Raw genomic sequence first — 24,218 nt, 5'->3', positions numbered from 1 at the left:
ATGGCCACCTCTTAAGCATGATGATGCGGGTTCGACGCCTGATCAATGTTAGCATGGAGTGAGCTGAAGTGCATGGCGCTGAAGATTTGAATCTTTGAAATGCGCTGAGGTCTGACATATCAGGCAGAATGGTTTGCCATCACGTTCAACAAAAAATAGAAACTTTCCCACTCTGACTAAAACGTCCTGTGTTCATCTACGTATTTTCGTTTTGCTGTGCATCTTTTCCCTGCCATTTCGAGAGCCCAATTGACACTCATAGTTTAAAGAAATGTGTTTGCCCATCCTACTTTGTGGAATTTCACCACATGCGCTTTTGACCAAAATACCAAATTGAACTCAAGTGAAGCCAACACGCACAACCCCCCCCCCCCCCACACACACACACACACACACAAATGTTGATATGAACATAAAAGAGCCGCATGCGGTTCGGGAGTTGCGGCTTGGCCAAACCTGTACTATACAACTTTATTTGTATAAAATTTTCACAACAGCTGTCACACAAACAAAGCGGGAAAAACCGAAGACGTGCGTGTTCCGCCCACGCTGGATTTATTTGCACCTTTGAAAAGACACCGTATTGCCGCAGATGTGGCAAAGAGTACTTTTGGGCATCTGAGACGGAAGGATGTCCAAAGCATCACGTCACCTGCTCTGGTAGGCATGGTGGTGGGACGTTGAGGTCAACCGCTTTGGGGTTGGCTGAATCTTTGATCGCAGGATGCCACACACTTGAAGACAGAAGCAGAAAAGCAGAGCTAAATGCAAAATGTACTCACCGGTGACTCCAATTTTTTTCCCCCCTGAAGAAACAGCTGGACGGGTGGCCCCGGCTGGCCAGTGGGACTCTTGTTATTCTGACCCTTTTTAGTGCGCGTTTGGGGCAACAACCGTTTTTTGTGGCGCTCTCTTCTGGTTCAAAAGTGCCCTGCATGTGAATTTGCTTTTCCTGCCTTCTGATTGGATGAGCGCCGGTGTGACGCGGTGCCTCTGTCACCGTGGCGGGGGGTATACGTTGGCATCGGAGCGTCTGCCAACGTCTGAGACCGGCTGGCAGTGTATCGGAGGTGTCGAGTGCCGTGCCGCTGGAGCTCACTCACCAGCTGGTGTTAGGGCCACAGAATGAAGGCCAAGGAGAAGAATAGAAAGAGAAACAGAAACTTCTCCTCCAATTGTTTGATTTGTCTCTTCTGAGCTTCGATGAATTCTTTCAGCTCTTTGTTCCTCTAGGACGGACAAATGGAAAGTGGCATTCAAAAGCCAGTAAGCGTGCAAGTAAGTGCCGGGCTGGCTTTGGGCCCTTACCTGTTGCGCGCTGTGCAGCAGATCCATTCTCTCTTGGAGGATGCAAGCGTCGCGCTCCCTCAACTCGCACATCAGGGCTCGCTTCCATTGGTCCACGGCGCTCCTAAGCTCTTCTCTCTGATCCGCCGTCAGCACGTCATTCACGCCAGCGTGGCTGGCTTTTTCGCCGTCCGTGGCGGGGCAGTCCCGCTGCGGTAGCGCCTCGTACAACATGGCCTCCAGCTCCAGGATCCTCTGGGCCGCAATCCTCGTCCATCAGTGGTCCGGCGGGAGATTTGAGGGCGGCTTACCTTATGAGCCTGGTCCATGGAACACTTCCTGAAGTCCAACTCTTCATCCAGGTAGCCCTTCTGCTTGCAGAACATATCCTAGCACAGCTCAAGGTCAGAATTGTTGGGGCACATTGCCGGAGTTCCCCTTGGCTGATGTCGCGTGTCTGTCTACCTTCTCACTTTCAATGTCCAACATCTTCTGTTGAAGTGCTGACTTGGTCACTTTGATGTATTCTAACCACTGAGGAAAGGCTGCTGTCACATAAGCAGAATGCGAGAGCGTGCGTGGACGTGCGCGTTACCTTCTCGGCTAGGGTGAGAAGGGTCCTGGCGTGAATCACTACCACCTGCTCCTCGTTGGTGAGATTCTGCAAGAGCCCAAAGGCACAGCGTCAACAAGCTTCTTTCAGCGCAAAGCCTTCCAAAAGTCACATTTGAGCCGCCGAGTCTCGTGGAGTGCGAACATAAGGAGTTCGACATACACTTACGGCGTTATAGCCCAGGATGTCCAGCTTCTTCATCAGATCACTGATGACGATGTCCGGGGGAAAGGCGCAAGGAGCAATGTAAGGTGTTCTGGGACCTCGGGTTCAAAGTCAAAGTCAAAGTCAAAGTCAGCTTTATTGTCAATTTCTCCACATGCCAAAGACACACAAAGAAACCGAAATTTCGTACCCCCCTATCCCACGGTGACAAGACATGGCTCACAACAGACAAACATTAAACAAGTATAACAAAAGCGTGCCGAATAAATAATGAATAAATAACACAACAATAAATAAATAAATAAATAATTAAGAGGAGCACAAAAAGAAAAAAACAAAAAAGAGCAAGTGCGCGTACAGCAGACATTCCCGAAAATAGCGCAACAGTGCCGCACGCTACGCAGAAGGGGGTAGCGAGTTCAGGGCCCTAACAGCCTGGAGGAAGAAGCTGTCGGCGAGTCTGGTGGTGCGGGAGCGCAGGCTCCTGTACCTCTTCCCAGAGGGCAGAAGGTCAAACAAAGAGTGAGCCGGGTGACTCACATCTCTGGCAATCGAGGTTGCCTTGCGGGTGAGATGGGAGGTGTAAATGTCCTTCAGGGAGGGAAGCGAAGCACCAATAATCTTACCAGCCGTATTCACTATGCGCTGCAGGGCCTTCAAGTTCTGTTCAGTGCAGTTACCACCCCAGACAGCGATGCAACTGGTGAGGACGCTCTCAATGGTGCCACGGTAGAATGTAGACAGGACTGCCTGAGGAGCACATGCACGCCTGAGCTTCCGCAGGAAGTACAGGCGGCGCTGAGCTTTCTTTGCCAGTGACGAGGTGTTCGCGGACCAGGAGAGGTCCTCACTGATGTGCACCCCCAGGAACTTGGTGCAGCTCACCCTCTCCACCACAGCACCGTCGATGATCAGCGGCAGGTGTGTTTTGTGACCCTTCCGGAAGTCAACAATGATTTCCTTGGTCTTACCGACGTTCAGCAGGAGGTTGTTGTCCCTGCACCACGTGGTCAGAAGGTCAACTTCTGACCTGTACCGAGTCTCGTCGCCCTTCGTGATGAGACCCACCAGAGTCGTGTCGTCAGCAAACTTCACTATGCGGTTGTCGCTGTAGGTCGCAGTGCAGTCATGCGTCAGCAGGGTGAAGAGCAATGGACTGAGCACGCAGCCCTGGGGGGCCCCTGTGCTCAGCGTGATGCTGGCGGAGATTTTGTCGCCAACACGCACCACCTGAGGCCTCTGACAGAGGAAGTCCAGTATCCAGTTGCAGAGGGAGGTACTGAGGCCCAGCTCGTCGAGTTTGGAGATGAGTCGCTGCGGCACAATGGTGTTGAAGGCAGAGCTGAAGTCCACAAACAGCAACCTCACATATGAGTCCTTTCTCTCCAGGTGGGTGAGGGCCGAGTGGAGGGCAGAGCAGATGGCATCCTCAGAGGACCGCTTGGCACGGTACGCAAACTGGAAAGGGTCAATGGTGGGGGGGAGAACGGACTTGATGTGCTCCAAGACCAGCCGCTCAAAGCACTTCATGATGATGGGCGTCAGTGCCACAGGGCAGTAGTCATTGAAGCAGGACGGTGCAGGTTTCTTCGGCACAGGAACGATGGTGGCAGCCTTGAAACACGAGGGGACGATGGCCTGCTGCAGGGAAACGTTAAAGATGTCCGTGAAGACACCCGACAGCTCCCCAGCGCAGTCCTTCAGCGCTCGACCCGGGATGTTGTCAGGGCCCGCCGCCTTACGGGTGTCAATAGCGGCAAGCGCCCTCCTCACACCGTCGGCAGAGAGGCGCAGGGGCTGCTCGTGTGGGGGGGGAGTGGTCTTCAGCGGGCAAGTGCCGTTCTGGGCGTCGAAGCGAGCAAAGAAGCGGTTCAGATCGTTCAGCAGACGGACGTCGCCCTCACAGCTCCTCGGCGCGGGCTTGTAGTCCGTGATGGTCTGAATGCCCCGCCAAAGGCTACGTGCGTCCTTGCTGTCCTTGAAGTGGGTGGAGACCTTGCACGAGAACGCCTTCTTCGCTTCTTTGATGCCTCGGGACAGGTCGGCCCTCGCTGTCCTCAAGCCAGCCTCATCCCCTGCTCTGAAAGCCTTGTCCCTGGCCCTCAACAGTCTGAGGACAGCCCCCGTCAGCCACGGCTTCCAGTTCGCGCGAGTGACGACGGATTTCGAGCAAGTCACATCATCGATGCACTTCGTGATGTAAGAGGTAACAGAGTCAGTATATTCCTCTATGTCCGTCCAATCGTTGTAGGTGGCTGCCTGCTTAAACAAGTCCCAGTCAGTGGTGTCGAAGCAGTCAGGGTTAAGGTTAGGGTTGCGAGGGACGCCTTACGTACGCTCACGCCCTCGGCCTCGCAGTAGATCTGCAAAGGGCTGAGGCCGTCTGGGAAACGGACTTGCAGAAACTTCAAGACGGGGGAGCGCCACTCCCTCTCCTGAAAGGCAGAGGCATGCATCCGTCCGTCCGTCCGTCCGTCCGTCACATCTCTGGCCTCAACACGCTTGTGCGAGTCTTCCCACCTCCAGCTCCAGGATGCGGAACTCAAGCAGTTCGTTTTGGTCTCGGATATCCTGGATGTGCTCTTTCAGACGCGCTTCTTCCGCCTCCATCCGCCTGACCTGAAAAGACAGTCAGACCTCATCTGCGGGGCTTCCCGACAGGTGTGACGCCAAGCGACTCCGCCCAGCGCCTTTCTTTCCGTCACCTTTTCGGCCAACTGCTGATTGCTCTGATGCAGCAGCTGCTTCTCCTCCACCCACTTGACATTCTAGAAGAGACAAACGCGTGGACAGCTTTGGAATGTTGTGTCATTTTCATCCACAAATTCTTTGGTTGACTGGAAAATGACATTTGCTTTTCTCCGCATTTTCCCAGCCACGTTCGGGGGGGGGGGGGGGGGGGGTTGGTCGGTCCAGTAATGCCAGACGGATGAGTGACTGAAGAATGTAGCTATTTTGTCTGAGAAAAAGGTGTGCTCATTGATGAGCTTACCTGTCCTTGTTGCTTCAGCGCTGACTCCAGATCTGCTACTCTGCTTTGATAGTGACCCATTTCTACCATCAGCTTTTCTCTGGTCTGAAAGGACGAGGAGGGAGGCTCCTCCTCCTCCTTTCAGACCAGAGAACACCCGAGGCTGGGTGAGAACGGGGAGGCTGCGACCCGGCCGGGGGTTGCGGGAAGGGGCGCCACCTTGATCTCCTTCTCGGCGTCGTAGTCCCCTTCGCTGGTCTGGGCTAGCAGAGCGTAGGCTCGTTGCAGCGCTTGATATTCTTGCGTCAGCTGGCGGTAGCGAAGCTCCGCCTCTTCATGCACACACCAATGCAACACAGCACTAGTACCAGAATCAGTCAGACCGGCGACAAAGCACCCGCGACGCAAAGACGAGTCCGATTCCAGGCTGAAGAGGAATGTTTGGTGCCAATACGCTGGCAGAAATGGCGGGCTACCTCTTCGGGTTCCGTGTCGGGGGTTCTGTCGGTGTGAAAAGACAAGGACGATCCGTCCGAGTCCACCAACACGTCTTCGTCGTAGCCGTAAAATGTTTCGATGACCTGCGGGCGCGGAAGCAAACATCTCTCTGAACAAACTGAAGCGACACCTCACGATGAATCGACGAGAGGAACGATAGCGAGAAAAAGGCCATTTCATCTTGCGCAACACCAAGCAGCCGCAAACAAACAGACTCACCTTGCAGGACCTCACGCTTTGTTCCTCCTCAGAGATTCTCGACGTCGGTATCGTAGCAGCAAATCTCTCTCCTGTCGACACAAATAATCCGCCTTTGAGATTCTTTGGATGCAAAGGGAACGAACGGCTCCGGCGCAGAAACAAACGCGACTCACAATGACATTTCTGACATGAGCTCCTGTCTCCAGAGCCTGAAAAACACGTCACCGGCGATGATTGGAGGGACGCTCGTCTTTTCCAAAAGTGACAACTACAGGGTGTGTCAGGGTTTTCCAGATTATCTTTATCGTATCATTGTGTTGCTTTGACTTTGACTGCGACCTGTAATAAATAATATTATTTATCCCTTATTTATCCCTATCGCTTATCCCTTCCTACACAAAGTTGTAAAACACCCCTTGCTATGTTTTGACTAGAGGTCAAGGGCTTCCTCTATTCAATCCACTCTTACACCCACCCTGTTTCTCTTAATTAAAATGCTCGTGCAGGAGCCGAGAGTCAGACTTCATTCGTACAACGGATGGACTCTCCACCTGCAGGTGTCCAAAAGAACTTACTTGTCTCCCGTGTGGTTCTTGCAAAATAAGTTGGAGCGAGCGCAACTCTAACAGGGTGCATTTTGCCACTAGCTGCCTACAGACAATGACGTCGCGCTCGCGGCTCATGGTTGACGGGCTGAGCAGCCGGGCAAGTCCGTCGTTTTCAGCGCACAGCGAGTGGCAAAGGCGCTGACAAAACGGGAGCTTTGAGCTGCTGAAAACGGCAAAACAAGTCTAAAGCGTGTTCAAACGCGTGCGCACAATGCTCCTGCTTGAAAGGTCGGAATTTAAGGGGCCAATTTTTTGGATGGCGGCCGCCGGCCAAGCTTTGGACGGAAAAGGTTTCCTGGCGACAGCGAGCGAGCGCGGCGCTGCCGTACGTGCACCGAGTCGCCTACCTGAAGACCTTGGACAAGTCGTCGATGATGTGCCGCTGCTCCACAACTTGAAGGAACTCCATTTCACCGTCCTGCTGGCCGCAACCGCGGTCCAGGTCATTGAGCGAACTAGGCCTTCTCTGTGGAACACAAATGCAGTGGACTCTGTTGGCACGCCGCCGTTGTCCGCGTCGACTTACCAAGCTTGCCATCTCCTCGTTCTCCTGGGTGACAAAGCGCACTTTGTTTTCAAGGCGACACAGCACCAGCGAGAGTTCTTCATTCTTCCTGCTCAGGCGTTTGTTTTTGTACAGGAGTGGCAGAAACTGGCTTTCTGTTTCTCAGTCGCTTTAGCTGCAAGCATGAAGTGCGGGATGTGAAAGACGCACAACACGCGGGCCAGAACGTATCCATTCCTTTTGCATCGGTTTGAACGGAATCGTGGCTTTGGCTCCCAATAAAAGACATCTACCAGGCAACCGACTCGCCGCGCCGCTCAACTAATAAGCAAGCGCAATGGGTGCCTCGCTGGATGGCGCGCATCAAACGTAGCGCAAACCTTCAAGCGTGCCGTCAATAAATTACCAGTTCATTGCGCTCTTCAGAAAGCAGGGCGTTTCGATCCTCCAGTTTCCTGATGACTGCGCTGAGCTCAGCGATTTTCAGATGAAACCGTCGCGTGTCCCGATCCTCCTGAGACTGAAAACGCCCCGCAACACACACACACAAGCACTCGTTCAAAGTTCAAAACTGTTTTTGTGCTACCTTCCTCCAGCAACGAACTAAGTCATGCGTACTGCAAGTGTGTGATGAGGTGGCTTACGCAATGAAGAGGATTGCTAGTAGCGGCGTTGACCCCACTTCCAGGGTAGTTTAGGCCCGCCCTTTGGGAATCCCTCAGGGCAGCGATCTGCTGCTCGGCAGCCTGAGTCTGCAGCTGAAGGCGGTGGACGTGGCCGGCCCCAGGGCTTCATCCAAAACACTAACCGCTCTGTCTTTCAGCTTGATCTCATCCGTCTGGATGTACAAACGGGGAGCGCTCAGGCAGGCGGGCAAACTCATTTGCCAGAATTGTGACAAAAACAAAGAGAGCAACCGGCCAATTTTTTTCTTGAATCGACTAGAACACCTTTGCTGTGACAAAAGCGAAGCGAGCAACCGGACATTTTCTTCTTGTGAAATAGAATAGAATAGAATGCCTTAGGTGTCATTGCACTGCAGGTATACAACGAAATTGGGAACATAGCCACGCACCGCGCATCTGATCAGTCCTACCAGTCGGCGGATCTCCCTCTCGCAGTCTCTCTTGGTTCGGCTCAGCTCCTCCCGATGCTGGTGATGAGCCGATCGGAGCTCGGCCGCTCGGGACTGCCAGGCCTGCTGGGCCGCTGCCAGGGCTTCTTCCGCGCTCCTGGTGGAGGCGACACCGCTCGGTCTCCCGACACCGCCGCGTCTCCTCCACCTCCGCCAGCAAAGCGCCCCCCCTCCTCACCTGAGCAGACATTGCGCCACACCGGGCCGTTGAGACCGCAACGGAGCGCCGCGACGCTTACTGGGGACAAGCTACACAATACGGTAGCGGCCGCATCGAAGCCCGACGTGGCGTGCGGATAGTCAGACACGGATAGAGCGGATCACCTTGTCCATGGAGCCGTCCCTCAGGCTGAGGACCAAGGCATTCAGTCGCTGGATCTCTCCATCTTTGATTTTGATCACTCTCATCAGCTCCATTTCATGCTGCCGCAGTAATGTCTCCCTGGTAATGGCTAACTCTTTCTGCTTCTCCTCATGGAGTTTGCTTTTGAGTTCCGTCATGGCGGCGGTGGCACGGTGGTGCTCCGCCCGCAGGTCCTGACTTCTCTCTCTCTCCAGACAGCTGACCTGACATGACTTAGACTTAGACAAACTTTATTGTCATCTTGTCTGCACATGGTGCATACAAAACGAAATTCCGTTGCATACGTCTTACAACAAAGTAGTGATATTGCAGTTGAATAGAAGTAACATATCCTATGAAAATATATATATATACATATATACTATATATATATATATATATATATATTAAAAATAAGTATAAAGTGCAGCAGTGATAATTATGCAATAGTGCAAGTAGGCAAAACAGTATTCAAGAGTGTGCAGAGGAATGCTAAACCATGTATTAAACTTCTATTTAAAGGGTTTATACAAGTTCAGTAAAGTTGGTAGTGCGAGATAGTGCAAGATAGAGGTCCGTAGTGTCATAAAGTACAGTTCTGTGAATGTGTGATGCAGAGTTCAGTTTAGAGCTCAACAGTTCTAGTGTTCAACAGTCTGATGACAGCAGGGAAAAAGCTGTTGCAGAACCTGGTGGACCTGCAGCGGATGCTGCAAACCTCTTCCCAGAGGGCAGCAGGGAGAACAGTCCATGGTGGGGGTGTGATGGGTCATTGATGATGTTACGGGCACGGGACATGCAGCGCTGAGATGAAATGTCCTGAATGGAGGGAAGAGGAGCCCCTATGATCCTCTCTGCTGTCCTCACCACTCTCCTCACGTTCTTCCAATCGGAGGCGGTGCAGCCTCCACACCACACAGAGAGACAGCTTGTCAGAATGCTCTCTATGGTGCTCCTGTAGAACGTCCTCATGATGGGTGGGGGCAGGTGGGCTCTCCTCATCCTCCGCAGGAAGTACAAGCGCTTCTGTGCCCTCTTGACCAGTGCCGTAGTGTTCATAGTCCAGGTGAGGTCTTCTGTGATGTGGACCCCCAGGAATTTGGTGGTGCTGACCACCTCCACAGCTGAGCTGTTGATGATCAGTGGAGCGTGGTGAGGCTGTTTTTTCCTGAAGTCGACGATGATCTCCTTCATCTTCTCCTCATTCAGGATCAGGCTGTTTTCTCTGCACCAGCCCACCAGCTGCTCCACCTCCTCTCTGTAGTCCAGGTCGTTGTTGTCTCTGATGAGCCCCACCACCGTTGTGTCGTCTGCTGACTTCACGATGTGATTGGTGGTGAACCTGAGGACGCAGTCGTGTGTCATCAGGGTGCACAGCAGGGGGCTCAGGACGCAGCCCTGAAGGGAGCCTGTGCTGAGGGTGATGACATCAGAGGTGTTCTGTCCGACCCGGACTGACTGAGGTCTGTTGGTGAGGAAGTCTAGCAGCCAGTTGCGAAGGGGGGTGTTGAAGCCCAGGTGTTCCAATTTTCCTACCAGATGCTGTGGGATGATGGTGTTAAACGCTGAGCTGAAGTCCAGGAACAGCCTCCGCACATGGGTGTTCTTCTCCTCCAGGTGAGCCAGGCTCAGGTGAAGAACGGAGGAGATGGCGTCCTGAGTGGAGCGGTTTTGCCGGTCGGCAAACTGGAACGGGTCAAATAATAGGGGGAGTCTGGAAACGATGTGACCTTTAAGCAGCCTTTCGAAGCACTTCATCATAACCGGAGTCAGTGCAACAGGCCGGTAATCATTAAATGAGGTGATTTGAGGTTTCTTCGGCACCGGAATGATGGAGGCAGTCTTAAAGCACGCCGGCACTGTGGCTTGGCCCAGCGAGGTGTTAAAAATGTCTGTGATGACCCCAGCCAGATGACTTGCACATTTCCTGAACACACGCCCAGGAATGTTGTCGGGGCCAGGGGCCTTACAGGGGTTGACTCTCCTCAGGGTCTTCAACACATCGGCGGAGTCAAGGCAGAGTACCTCCTCTTCCTGATGGGGGACAGTTTTAACTGCTGGAGTGCCGTTTAGTGCCTCGAACCTCCCAAAGAAGTTATTTAGACCATTTAGAAAGTCAGCATCAACTACACCCACCGGGGGGGGGGGGAGGGTGAGTTGTAGTCTGTAATCGCCCGTATGCCTTGCCACATACTCCTGATGTTTTTGACGTCGTGGAAACGATCCTGAAATTTTCGACTGCGGTCTCGCTTCGCTATCCTGATGGCACGGTTCAAGTTGGCTCTCGCTGTCCTCAGTGTCTCCTTGTCGCCAGACTTGAAGGCAGAGTTCCGCGCTCGTAGCGTTTGACGTACCTCCTCAGTCATCCAGGGTCGTTGGTTGCCCCGGGTGATGATATTCTTAGTGGTGCTGACGTCCTCGGTGCATTTGTTGATGTAGGCTGACACAGTCATGGCACACGCATGTCTAATCTACATCGGGAAAACTGGGAGGGAGGGAGGCAGGCAGGGAGGCAGGCAGGGAGGCAGGCAGGGAGGCAGGCAGTGTTTGTCTGTTGAGGTTTTCACCTTGTTCTTCTCCTGCTGAAGTTCTAACTGGACGTCCATCAGTTTGGTTCTCAGCTCGTCATTGGCGGCCTGAAGGGCGTCCGTTCGCTCCGCCTTGGCCCGCCCTGCCGGAGCTCGTTTGGACATCTCTTACTCGAGTCTCGCCCGGTCGTCAGTCAGAGATCACAACATTTGTACCTGGAGAGCACAAACGCAGCGCTGTTTTCCACTGGCTTCGAACTCAACTTCAATCGGTACCGTAACTTACAACATCATAAACATAGAACTAGCTTGACTTATTCATTGAATAAATGCATTTGGTTCTTCAAAACTGCATCACGCAACATAGCGTGACCGAGACGGCCGTTATCCACCTGCGTGAAGTTATTTGGTGAAATGAATGAGATGTTTAAGACACCATCGTTCTGTCTCTATGTAGATGAAGGGAAATAATCGATTGCTGAAGGTCCAAAGGTGTTGTGATAAACAAATAAACATATTAGTGATTAGTGACATATTTGTGATAAACATATTAGGCAGGATAATCACATATGTTAACGTGACTGCCCACACTGTATTTATTTATGGTTATTTGTTAAATCGAGTACTGTTAGACATGAAATAGGAAGTGTTTAACATAAATGGAAGACGAAAGGGGTACTCACCATTGTAGCTCCTGCTGGTCAATGATACGAGCCTCTTCTTGCAGTGGAAAACATACAGCCAACAAACACCGTGGAACCTAAAGGAATGAAATTAAACATTAACATTTAGCCTCAACCAACATTCACAGATACAACGCAACGCAAACTACACAAACGTAAATCTTTTTAAACACAATGAGTTGTACTTACCGTGTACGCTCTAGACGGTCCACTTGCAAGCAGAAAATAAAGATATTTCTGTTGATAATCGTCGTGTTTGTATCCGGTGTCTCGCTCAAGGCCATTGCGCCCACAGATTTGAATTTTGGCGAGAGTTCAGCCTATTGACGTCATTTCCGCGGTGTAATACCCGCATATCTGAAACGGCAAAGTTAAGAGTAGAGTTAAATAAAGTTTTTAGTCAACGCAATAATTTACAACCGTTGACCAGTCGAAATAATCGTCGAAATTTGGCGTCTGTGGCTGGAAGCAGACGCCGAGTTCGACATTCCTCCCAAACGCCACACTCCCTCGCTTTTCAGGGCTAAAAAAAAACAGTTGTAATTACCTTGTACGCTCTAGACGGTCAAGTTGCAAGCTGAAAACAAAAATATTTGCCTTGTTAGTCATCGTGTTACTAACCGCTGTGTCTTGTTTGCCAGAATTGCCGCTTTCCTACTTCCTGTTGCAAGCCACGCCCACGGATTATAATTTTGCCGTGAGTTCCGCCTATTGACGTCATGTCCGCGTCACATGACTGCGACGTAATATTATCTAAAACTGTTTGTGCGGTATTGTGTTGTTCTGTGCGGCATTGTGTTATTCTGTGCGGCGTCGTGTTGTTCTGTGCGGCGTCGTGTTGTTCAGTGCGACGTCGTGTTGTTCAGTGCGGCATGGTGTTGTTCAGTGCGGCATGGTGTTGTTCAGTGCGGCATGGTGTTGTTCAGTGCGGCATAATGTTGTTCAGTGCGGCATAATGTTGTTCGGTGCGGCATGGTGTTGTTCAGTGCGGCATGGTGTTGTTCAGTGCGGCATGGTGTTGTTCAGTGCGGCATAATGTTGTTCAGAGCGCCATAATGTTGTTCAGTGCGGCATGGTGTTGTTCAGTGCGGGATGGTGTTGTTCAGTGCAGGATGGTGTTGTTCAGTGCAGCGTAATGTTGTTCAGTGCGGCATGGTGTTGTTCAGTGCGGAATGGTGTTGTTCAGTGCGGCATGGTGTTGTTCAGTGCGGGATGGTGTTGTTCAGTGCGGGATGGTGTTGTTCAGTGCGGCATGGTGTTGCTCAGTGCGGCATGGTGTTGTTCAGTGCGGGATGGTGTTGTTCATTGCGGCATGGTGTTGTTCAGTGCGGCATGGTGTTGTTCAGTGCGGCATGGTGTTGTTCAGTGCGGCATAATGTTGTTCAGTGCGGCATGGTGTTGTTCAGTGCGGCATGGTGTTGTTCAGTGCGGGATGGTGTTGTTCAGTGCAGGATGGTGTTGTTCAGTGCGGCATGGTGTTGTTCAATGCGGGATCGTGTTGTTCAGTGCGGCATGGTGTTGTTCAGTGCGGCATGGTGTTGTTCAGTGCGGCATGGTGTTGTTCAGTGCGGCATGGTGTTGTTCAGTGCGGCATAATGTTGTTCAGTGCGGCATAATGTTGTTCAGTGCGGCATAATGTTGTTCAGTGCGGCATAATGTTGTTCAGTGCGGCATGGTGTTGTTCAGTGCGGCATGGTGTTGTTCAGTGCGGCATGGTGTTGTTCAGTGCGGCATGGTGTTGTTCAGTGCAGCATAATGTTGTTCAGTGCGGCATGGTGTTGTTCAGTGCGGCATGGTGTTGTTCAGTGCGGCATGGTGTTGTTCAGTGCGGCATGGTGTTGTTCAGTGCGGGATGGTGTTCAATGCGGGATCGTGTTGTTCAGTGCGGCATGGTGTTTTTCAGTGCGGCATGGTGTTGTTCAGTGCGGCATGGTGTTGTTCATTTCGGCATAATGTTGTTCAGTGCGGCATAATGTTGTTCAGTGCGGCATGGTGTTGTTCAGTGCGGGATGGTGTTGTTCAGTGCGTTATAATGTTGTTCAGTGCGGCATGGTGTTGTTCAGTGCGGCATGGTGTTGTTCAGTGCGGCATGGTGTTGTTCAGTGCGGCATAATGTTGTTTAGTGCGGCATGGTGTTGTTCAGTGCGGGATGGTGTTGTTCAGTGCGTTATAATGTTGTTCAGTGCGGCATGGTGTTGTTCAGTGCGGCATGGTGTTGTTCAGTGCGGCATGGTGTTGTTCATTTCGGCATAATGTTGTTTAGTGCGGCATGGTGTTGTTCAGTGCGTTATAATGTTCAGTGCGGCATGGTGTTGTTCAGTGCGGCATGGTGTTGTTCAGTGCGGCATGGTGTTGTTCAGTGCGGCATGGTGTTGTTCAGTGCGGCATAATGTTGTTCAGTGCGGCATAATGTTGTTCAGTGCGGCATGGTGTTGTTCAGTGCGGGATGGTGTTGTTCAGTGCGGGATGGTGTTGTTCAGTGCGGCATGGTGTTCAATGCGGAATGGTGTTGTTCAGTGCAGGATGGTGTTGTTCAGTGCGGCATGGTGTTGTTCAGTGCGGCATAATGTTGTTCAGTGCGGCATGGTGTTGTTCAGTGCGGCATGGTGTTGTTCAGTGCGGCATGGTGTGTTTCAGTGCGGCATAATGTTGTTCAGTGCGGCATGGTGTTGTTCAGTGCGGCATGGTGTTGTTCAGTGCGGCATAATGTTCAGTGCGGCATAATGTTGTTCAGTGCGGCATGGTGTTGTTCAGTGCGGGATGGTGTTGTTCAGTGCAGGATGGTGTTGTTCAGTGCGGCATGGTGTTCAGTGCGGGATGGTGTCTTTCAGTGCGGCATGGTGTCGTTCAGTGCGGCATGGTGTCTTTCAGTGCGGCATGGTGTCGTTCAGTGAGGCATGGTGTTGTTCAGTGCGGCATGGTGTTGTTTAGTGCGGCATGGTGTTGTTCAGTGCGGGATGGTGTTGTTCAGTGTGGCATGGTGTTCAGTGCGGCATGGTGTTGTTCAGTGCGGTATCGTGTTGTTCAGTGCGGTATCGTGTTTCTCAGTGCGGTATCGTGTTGTTCAGTGCAGTATCGTTGTGTTGTTCGTATTGTGTTTAACACTTAGCCTCTAACACTTAGCCTCTAACACTTAGCCTCTAGCATCTAGAAGGTAAATAAATAGGAAGGAAGGACTCACCGGTGACGCCTTCGCCCACGTCCAAGCGTTGTACTTTGTATTTTCATCCTTCTGACAGTGGAAAACATAGCCAACAAACACCGTGGAACCTAAACGAATGAAAGAAAACTATCATTTGGCCACAACCAACATTCACAGATACAACACAATGTGACGTGCGGGGTTGAGGTTAAAGGTTGAGTGAAGGGCCCTCGTTTTAAACTACTTTTTTGAAAAGGATTGGGAACAAGTAAGACGTATTTAATTTATTTAATGGGAAGTAGTAAGAGCTATATAATTTAATCTATGTATTATATTCTATTGTATTGTATTCTGTTGTATTCTTTTGGATTGTATTCACACTAACCCCACTAAAACTTCAGCCCACAAAAACTCGCCTCTGGCGCCTAGCCTCTGGCACTTAGCCTCTAACACTTAGCCTTTAACACTTAGCCTTTAACACTTAGCCTTTAACACTTAGCCTAGAAGGTGAATAAATAGGGTTAAAGGTTGAGTGAAGGGACCTCGTTTTAAACTACTTTTTTGAAAAGGAGTGGGAACAAGTAAGACGTATTTAATTTATTTAATGGGAAGTAGTAAGACTTATTAAATTTATTTAATCTACTTTTCTTCCCAGGCAAAATTTGATGTGCTGCAATTCCAAATTTCCAAAGTGAATGAAGGAATGAAGTCCTTTAAATTATGATTTTGTATAAATACTAGGCATTAACACAAAATCGACGGCACAAAATGGGCAGACTTTACTTGTTTGAAAAGGACTGGTTACAAGACAGACTTTTTTAATTTATTTAATGGGAAGAAGACTTATTTAGTTTAATTGATCTATTTTTGTTCCCTGGCAAAATTCGATTTGCTGCAATTCCAAATTTCCAAAGTGAATGAAGGAAAGAAGTCGTTTAAATTATGATTTTGTTTAAATACTAGGCATAGACACAAAATCTACGGCACAAAATGGGCAGACTTTACTTGTTTGAAGAGGACTGGTTACAAGACAGACTTTTCTGATTTATTTAATGGGAAGAAGACTTATTTAGTTTATTTAATCTATTTTTGTTCCCTGGCAAAATTGGATTTGCTGAAATTGTATTTTGCCAAATCTTGCCTTGAGACCTGATAGGAAGTATTAAACGCTTAGTTAAATCAATACAAGTTGGTAATAAGAGCGAGTAATGTTGGTTGAACCGATGAATGAAGGTTGAAAGCAATTTAAATTATGACTTTGTATAAATACTAGATATTAACAGAACATCTACTGCGCGAAATGGGCAGAGTTTACTTGTTTGAGAAGGAGTGGCTTATTCAAAACTAAGATTTATTTAATCTGTTTGTTCCCAGGCAAAATTGGATGTGATGCAATTCCAAATTTCACCACATGATGGTGCCCAATTTTGACTTCATAGGACATATTAAACACTTAGCTTGTTATTATGTTCAAGGTAATCAGATTTGTTTATTATTCTAATGGCCTCTTCAAAACTATTCTGGATTACTACTTTGGATCTATTCTACATTACTTGGCAACAACATACTCTGTAACAGATTAGGCAGTATAATCATATCTGTTAACTTGAGAGTGCCCACACTCAATCTACTTATCGTGATGTGTTAAATCAATTACTGTTAGACATTATTTGTCTGATAATCTACCAAATCTTTGAATTGAAGAATTTGTGATTTAATTAATAGCTTGTTCAGGGTAATCAGACTTGTATATAATTCTAATGGCCTTCTTTTGAAAACTATTCTGAATTACAACTTTGGATCTTATATTACTTTGCAACAATCTACTCCGTGACAGATTAGGCAGTATAATCACATATGTTAACTTCAGTGCCCACACTGTATTTATTTATGGTTATTTGTTAAATCAAGTACTGTTAGACATGAAATAGGAAGTGTTTAACATAAATGTTATGGCTACTCACCATTGTAGCTCGCTCCTGGTCAATGATACGAGCCTCTTCTTGCAGTGGAAAACTTGCAGCCAACAAACACCGTGGAACCTAAAGGAATGAAATTAAACATTAACATTTCGCCTCGACCAATTTTCACACGTGCAACGCAACGCGGCTACACTTCTGCTATTACAAACGTAAATCTCCTTAAACACAATGAGTGTTACTTACCGTGTACGCTCTAGACGGTCCAGTTGCAAGCAGAAAATAAAGATATTTCTGTTGATAATCGTCGCTGCTCAGTGGCTCACGGCCATCGCGCCAACAGATTTGAATCGGAGGTTCGGGCAATTACGTCATATCCGCGGCACATGACTGCGACGTAATACCCGCTTATCTGAAACGGCAGTTAAAAGTAGAGTTACATCAAGTTTTCTTGGAACCTAAACGAATGAAAGAAAACTATCATTTGGCCACAACCAACATTCACAGATACAACACAACGTGCGGGGTTGAGGTTAAAGATTGAGTGAAGGGCCCTCGTTTTAAACTACTGTTTTGAAAAGGAGTGGGAACAAGTAAGACATATTTAATTTATTTAATGGGAAGTAGTAAGACTTATTAAATTTATTTAATCTACTTTTCTTCCCAGGCAAAATTTGATGTGCTGCAATTCCAAATTTCCAAAGTGAATGAAGGAATGAAGTCCTTTAAATTATGATTTTGTATAAATACTAGGCATTAACACAAAATCGACGGCACAAAATGGGCAGACTTTACTTGTTTGAAAAGGACTGGTTACAAGACAGACTTTTTTAATTTATTTAATGGGAAGAAGACTTATTTAGTTTAATTGATCTATTTTTGTTCCCTGGCAAAATTCGATTTGCTGCAATTCCAAATTTCCAAAGTGAATGAAGGAAAGAAGTCGTTTAAATTATGATTTTGTTTAAATACTAGGCATAGACACAAAATCTACGGCACAAAATGGGCAGACTTTACTTGTTTGAAGAGGACTGGTTACAAGACAGACTTTTCTGATTTATTTAATGGGAAGAGGACTTATTTAGTTTATTTAATCTATTTTTGTTCCCTGGCAAAATTGGATTTGCTGAAATTGTATTTTGCCAAATCTTGCCTTGAGACCTGATAGGAAGTATTAAACGCTTAGTTAAATCAATACAAGTTGGTAATAAGAGCGAGTAATGTTGGTTGAACCGATGAATGAAGGTTGAAAGCAATTTAAATTATGACTTTGTATAAATACTAGATATTAACAGAACATCTACTGCGCGAAATGGGCAGAGTTTACTTGTTTGAGAAGGAGTGGCTTATTCAAAACTAAGATTTATTTAATCTGTTTGTTCCCAGGCAAAATTGGATGTGATGCAATTCCAAATTTCACCACATGATGGTGCCCAATTTTGACTTCATAGGACATATTAAACACTTAGCTTGTTATTATGTTCAAGGTAATCAGATTTGTTTATTATTCTAATGGCCTCTTCAAAACTATTCTGGATTACTACTTTGGATCTATTCTACATTACTTGGCAACAACATACTCTGTAACAGATTAGGCAGTATAATCATATCTGTTAACTTGAGAGTGCCCACACTCAATCTACTTATCGTGATGTGTTAAATCAATTACTGTTAGACATTATTTGTCTGATAATCTACCAAATCTTTGAATTGAAGAATTTGTGATTTAATTAATAGCTTGTTCAGGGTAATCAGACTTGTATATAATTCTAATGGCCTTCTTTTGAAAACTATTCTGAATTACAACTTTGGATCTTATATTACTTTGCAACAATCTACTCCGTGACAGATTAGGCAGTATAATCACATATGTTAACTTCAGTGCCCACACTGTATTTATTTATGGTTATTTGTTAAATCAAGTACTGTTAGACATGAAATAGGAAGTGTTTAACATAAATGTTATGGCTACTCACCATTGTAGCTCGCTCCTGGTCAATGATACGAGCCTCTTCTTGCAGTGGAAAACTTGCAGCCAACAAACACCGTGGAACCTAAAGGAATGAAATTAAACATTAACATTTCGCCTCGACCAATTTTCACACGTACAACGCAACGCGGCTACACTTCTGCTATTACAAACGTAAATCTCCTTAAACACAATGAGTGTTACTTACCGTGTACGCTCTAGACGGTCCAGTTGCAAGCAGAAAATAAAGATATTTCTGTTGATAATCGTCGCTGCTCAGTGGCTCACGGCCATCGCGCCAACAGATTTGAATCGGAGGTTCGGGCAATTACGTCATATCCGCGGCACATGACTGCGACGTAATACCCGCTTATCTGAAACGGCAGTTAAAAGTAGAGTTACATCAAGTTTTCTTGGAACCTAAACGAATGAAAGAAAACTATCATTTGGCCACAACCAACATTCACAGATACAACACAACGTGCGGGGTTGAGGTTAAAGGTTGAGTGAAGGGCCCTCGTTTTAAACTACTGTTTTGAAAAGGAGTGGGAACAAGTAAGACATATTTAATTTATTTAATGGGAAGTAGTAAGACTTATTAAATTTATTTAATCTACTTTTCTTCCCAGGCAAAATTTGATGTGCTGCAATTCCAAATTTCCAAAGTGAATGAAGGAATGAAGTCCTTTAAATTATGATTTTGTATAAATACTAGGCATTAACACAAAATCGACGGCACAAAATGGGCAGACTTTACTTGTTTGAAAAGGACTGGTTACAAGACAGACTTTTTTAATTTATTTAATGGGAAGAAGACTTATTTAGTTTAATTGATCTATTTTTGTTCCCTGGCAAAATTCGATTTGCTGCAATTCCAAATTTCCAAAGTGAATGAAGGAAAGAAGTCGTTTAAATTATGATTTTGTTTAAATACTAGGCATAGACACAAAATCTACGGCACAAAATGGGCAGACTTTACTTGTTTGAAGAGGACTGGTTACAAGACAGACTTTTCTGATTTATTTAATGGGAAGAGGACTTATTTAGTTTATTTAATCTATTTTTGTTCCCTGGCAAAATTGGATTTGCTGAAATTGTATTTTGCCAAATCTCGATTTGAGACCTGATAGGAAGTATTAAACGCTTAGTTAAATCAATACAAGTTGGTAATAAGAGCGAGTAATGTTGGTTGAACCGATGAATGAAGGTTGAAAGCAATTTAAATTATGACTTTGTATAAATACTAGATATTAACAGAACATCTACTGCGCAAAATGGGCAGAGTTTACTTGTTTGAGAAGGAGTGGCTTATTCAAAACTAAGATTTATGTAATCTGTTTGTTCCCAGGCAAAATTGGATGTGATGCAATTCCAAATTTCACCACATGATGGTGCCCAATTTTGACTTCATAGGACATATTAAACACTTAGCTTGTTATTATGTTCAAGGTAATCAGATTTGTTTATCATTCTAATGGCCTCTTCAAAACTATTCTGGATTACTACTTTGGATCTATTCTACATTACTTGGCAACAACATACTCTGTAACAGATTAGGCAGTATAATCACATATGTTAACTTGAGAGTGCCCACACTCAATCTACTTATCGTGATGTGTTAAATCAATTACTGTTAGACATTATTTGTCTGATAATCTACCAAATCTTTGAATTGAAGAATTTGTGATTTAATTAATAGCTTGTTCAGGGTAATCAGACTTGTATATAATTCTAATGGCCTTCTTTTGAAAACTATTCTGAATTACAACTTTGGATCTTATATTACTTTGCAACAATCTACTCGGTGACAGATTAGGCAGTATAATCACATATGTTAACTTCAGTGCCCACACTGTATTTATTTATGGTTATTTGTTAAATCAAGTACTGTTAGACATGAAATAGGAAGTGTTTAACATAAATGTTATGGCTACTCACCATTGTAGCTCGCTCCTGGTCAATGATATGAGCCTCTTCTTGCAGTGGAAAACTTGCAGCCAACAAACACCGTGGAACCTAAAGGAATGAAATTAAACATTAACATTTCGCCCGGACCAACATTCACACGTACAACGCAACGCGGCTACACTTCTGCTATTACAAACGTAAATCTCCTTAAACACAACGAGTGTTACTTACCGTGTACGCTCTAGGCAAAATTGGATGTGATGCAATTCCAAATCTATCTGAAACGGCAGTTAAAAGTAGAGTTACATCAAGTTTTCTTTTTTAATCAACACAATCATTTACAACCGTTGACCAGAAAGAATCGTCGAAATTCGACGTCCCCCACAAACGCCACGCTCACTCGCTTTTCAGGGCAACAAAAGTACTTCTTTTTAAAAACGATGAGTTGTACTTACCGTGTACGCTCTGGACGGTCCAGTTGCAAGCAGAAAATAAAAATATTTCTCTTGTTAGTCGTATGTTACCATCCGCTGTGTCTTTGTCAACATCGCCGCCATTTTCCTACTTCCTGCTGCGAGCCACGCCCACGGATTTAAATTTGGGCGGAAGCTCTTTCCATTGGCGTCGTTTTCGCGTATAGCAAATCCGATTGGTTGGGAAGGGGGCACGGTTATGCAGCCGAGGGGTCCTGTGATCGGTGGGATGTAAAGTAGGCGTCGACGTCACGTCCGCGTCACGTGACCACGACGTGGCAGACGTCATATAGCAACTGCTGTTTTGTTTAGTAGACTTACAGTTGTTATGCATTGACATAATGGCGCACACACCAAATAGATTTAAATAAATTAAATAATTCTTCTGCCCACTCTCTTTTAAACAAGTTAACTCTCCCCGCGGATTTGAATTCCGGCGAAAGTTACGCCCATCGACGTCACGTATGTCACGTGACCACGACGTGGCAGATGTCATATAGCAACCGCTGTTTTGTTTAGTAGATTTACAGTTGTTATGCATTGGCATAATGGTGTGCACTCAAAATAGATTTAAATAAATTAAATATTTCTTCTGCCTACTCCCTTTTAAACAAGTTAACTCTGCCCACGTCCATTGACGTCTTGTCTGCGTCACGTGACCACGACGTAGCGACGTCATATAGTAACCGCTGTTTTGACCAGTAGACTTAGTTATTATGCGTTGACATAATGGCGCACTGGTTAGCATGGCCACCTCTTAAGCATGATGATGCGGGTTCGACGCCTGATCAATGTTAGCATGGAGTGAGCTGAAGTGCATGGCGCTGAAGATTTGAATCTTTGAAATGCGCTGAGGTCTGACATATCAGGCAGAATGGTTTGCCATCACGTTCAACAAAAAATAGAAACTTTCCCACTCTGATTAAAACGTCCTGTGTTCATCTACGTATTTTCGTTTTGCTGTGCATCTTTTCCCTGCCATTTCGAGAGCCCAATTGACACTCATAGTTTAAAGAAATGTGTTTGCCCATCCTACTTTGTGGAATTTCACCACATGCGCTTTTGACCAAAATACCAAATTGAACTCAAGTGAAGCCAACACGCACAACCCCCCCCCCCCCCCCACACACACACACACACACAAATGTTGATATGAACATAAAAGAGCCGCATGCGGTTCGGGAGTTGCGGCTTGGCCAAACCTGTACTATACAACTTTATTTGTATAAAATTTTCACAACAGCTGTCACACAAACAAAGCGGGAAAAACCGAAGACGTGCGTGTTCCGCCCACGCTGGATTTATTTGCACCTTTGAAAAGACACCGTATTGCCGCAGATGTGGCAAAGAGTACTTTTGGGCATCTGAGACGGAAGGATGTCCAAAGCATCACGTCACCTGCTCTGGTAGGCATGGTGGTGGGACGTTGAGGTCAACCGCTTTGGGGTTGGCTGAATCTTTGATCGCAGGATGCCACACACTTGAAGACAGAAGCAGAAAAGCAGAGCTAAATGCAAAATGTACTCACCGGTGACTCCAATTTTTTTCCCCCCTGAAGAAACAGCTGGACGGGTGGCCCCGGCTGGCCAGTGGGACTCTTGTTATTCTGACCCTTTTTAGTGCGCGTTTGGGGCAACAACCGTTTTTTGTGGCGCTCTCTTCTGGTTCAAAAGTGCCCTGCATGTGAATTTGCTTTTCCTGCCTTCTGATTGGATGAGCGCCGGTGTGACGCGGTGCCTCTGTCACCGTGGCGGGGGGTATACGTTGGCATCGGAGCGTCTGCCAACGTCTGAGACCGGCTGGCAGTGTATCGGAGGTGTCGAGTGCCGTGCCGCTGGAGCTCACTCACCAGCTGGTGTTAGGGCCACAGAATGAAGGCCAAGGAGAAGAATAGAAAGAGAAACAGAAACTTCTCCTCCAATTGTTTGATTTGTCTCTTCTGAGCTTCGATGAATTCTTTCAGCTCTTTGTTCCTCTAGGACGGACAAATGGAAAGTGGCATTCAAAAGCCAGTAAGCGTGCAAGTAAGTGCCGGGCTGGCTTTGGGCCCTTACCTGTTGCGCGCTGTGCAGCAGATCCATTCTCTCTTGGAGGATGCAAGCGTCGCGCTCCCTCAACTCGCACATCAGGGCTCGCTTCCATTGGTCCACGGCGCTCCTAAGCTCTTCTCTCTGATCCGCCGTCAGCACGTCATTCACGCCAGCGTGGCTGGCTTTTTCGCCGTCCGTGGCGGGGCAGTCCCGCTGCGGTAGCGCCTCGTACAACATGGCCTCCAGCTCCAGGATCCTCTGGGCCGCAATCCTCGTCCATCAGTGGTCCGGCGGGAGATTTGAGGGCGGCTTACCTTATGAGCCTGGTCCATGGAACACTTCCTGAAGTCCAACTCTTCATCCAGGTAGCCCTTCTGCTTGCAGAACATATCCTAGCACAGCTCAAGGTCAGAATTGTTGGGGCACATTGCCGGAGTTCCCCTTGGCTGATGTCGCGTGTCTGTCTACCTTCTCACTTTCAATGTCCAACATCTTCTGTTGAAGTGCTGACTTGGTCACTTTGATGTATTCTAACCACTGAGGAAAGGCTGCTGTCACATAAGCAGAATGCGAGAGCGTGCGTGGACGTGCGCGTTACCTTCTCGGCTAGGGTGAGAAGGGTCCTGGCGTGAATCACTACCACCTGCTCCTCGTTGGTGAGATTCTGCAAGAGCCCAAAGGCACAGCGTCAACAAGCTTCTTTCAGCGCAAAGCCTTCCAAAAGTCACATTTGAGCCGCCGAGTCTCGTGGAGTGCGAACATAAGGAGTTCGACATACACTTACGGCGTTATAGCCCAGGATGTCCAGCTTCTTCATCAGATCACTGATGACGATGTCCGGGGGAAAGGCGCAAGGAGCAATGTAAGGTGTTCTGGGACCTCGGGTTCAAAGTCAAAGTCAAAGTCAAAGTCAGCTTTATTGTCAATTTCTCCACATGCCAAAGACACACAAAGAAACCGAAATTTCGTACCCCCCTATCCCACGGTGACAAGACATGGCTCACAACAGACAAACATTAAACAAGTATAACAAAAGCGTGCCGAATAAATAATGAATAAATAACACAACAATAAATAAATAAATAAATAATTAAGAGGAGCACAAAAAGAAAAAAACAAAAAAGAGCAAGTGCGCGTACAGCAGACATTCCCGAAAATAGCGCAACAGTGCCGCACGCTACGCAGAAGGGGGTAGCGAGTTCAGGGCCCTAACAGCCTGGAGGAAGAAGCTGTCGGCGAG

General features: G+C 47.2%; 2 protein-coding genes and 1 long non-coding RNA gene across 4 annotated transcripts; all 3 read right to left on the bottom strand.

Moving 5' to 3' along the window:
• Positions 1-1,314: 1,314 nt before the first annotated feature.
• LOC148378443 (janus kinase and microtubule-interacting protein 3-like) lies at positions 1,315-2,217 on the bottom strand. Its single transcript, XM_088367912.1, has 3 exons — positions 2,069-2,217; positions 1,883-1,948; positions 1,315-1,821 (listed from the first exon to the last, which is right to left on the bottom strand). Exons 1-3 carry the CDS (start codon positions 2,099-2,101, stop codon positions 1,693-1,695), a joined length of 228 nt encoding a protein of 75 aa, XP_088224038.1. The 5' UTR covers positions 2,102-2,217; the 3' UTR covers positions 1,315-1,692.
• Positions 2,218-9,766: 7,549 nt separating this feature from the next.
• Positions 9,767-16,722, bottom strand: LOC148378442 (uncharacterized). Of its 2 annotated transcripts, XR_015855876.1 has the most exons (6): positions 16,644-16,722; positions 14,719-14,807; positions 11,727-11,894; positions 11,538-11,614; positions 10,894-11,070; positions 9,767-10,811 (listed from the first exon to the last, which is right to left on the bottom strand). It is a non-coding gene; the product is annotated as an uncharacterized LOC148378442 (long non-coding RNA). The 2 variants fall into 2 exon arrangements; XR_015855875.1 differs by having other exon boundaries at positions 9,767-11,070.
• A 6,286-nt stretch (positions 16,723-23,008) lies between these two features.
• On the bottom strand, positions 23,009-23,911 carry LOC148378441 (janus kinase and microtubule-interacting protein 3-like). The gene is made up of 3 exons (XM_088367915.1): positions 23,763-23,911; positions 23,577-23,642; positions 23,009-23,515 (listed from the first exon to the last, which is right to left on the bottom strand). Exons 1-3 carry the CDS (start codon positions 23,793-23,795, stop codon positions 23,387-23,389), a joined length of 228 nt encoding a protein of 75 aa, XP_088224041.1. The 5' UTR covers positions 23,796-23,911; the 3' UTR covers positions 23,009-23,386.
• Between the last annotated feature and the right edge of the window lie 307 nt (positions 23,912-24,218).

Source organism: Syngnathus floridae, unplaced genomic scaffold, assembly GCF_059516105.1.
Source record: "Syngnathus floridae isolate MCC-2025c unplaced genomic scaffold, RoL_Sflo_1.0 HiC_scaffold_45, whole genome shotgun sequence".
In the NCBI taxonomy this organism is placed as follows: domain Eukaryota; kingdom Metazoa; phylum Chordata; class Actinopteri; order Syngnathiformes; family Syngnathidae; genus Syngnathus; species Syngnathus floridae.
Note: the sequence above shows the minus strand (reverse complement) of the source record. Positions and strands in the feature narration are given on the sequence as shown.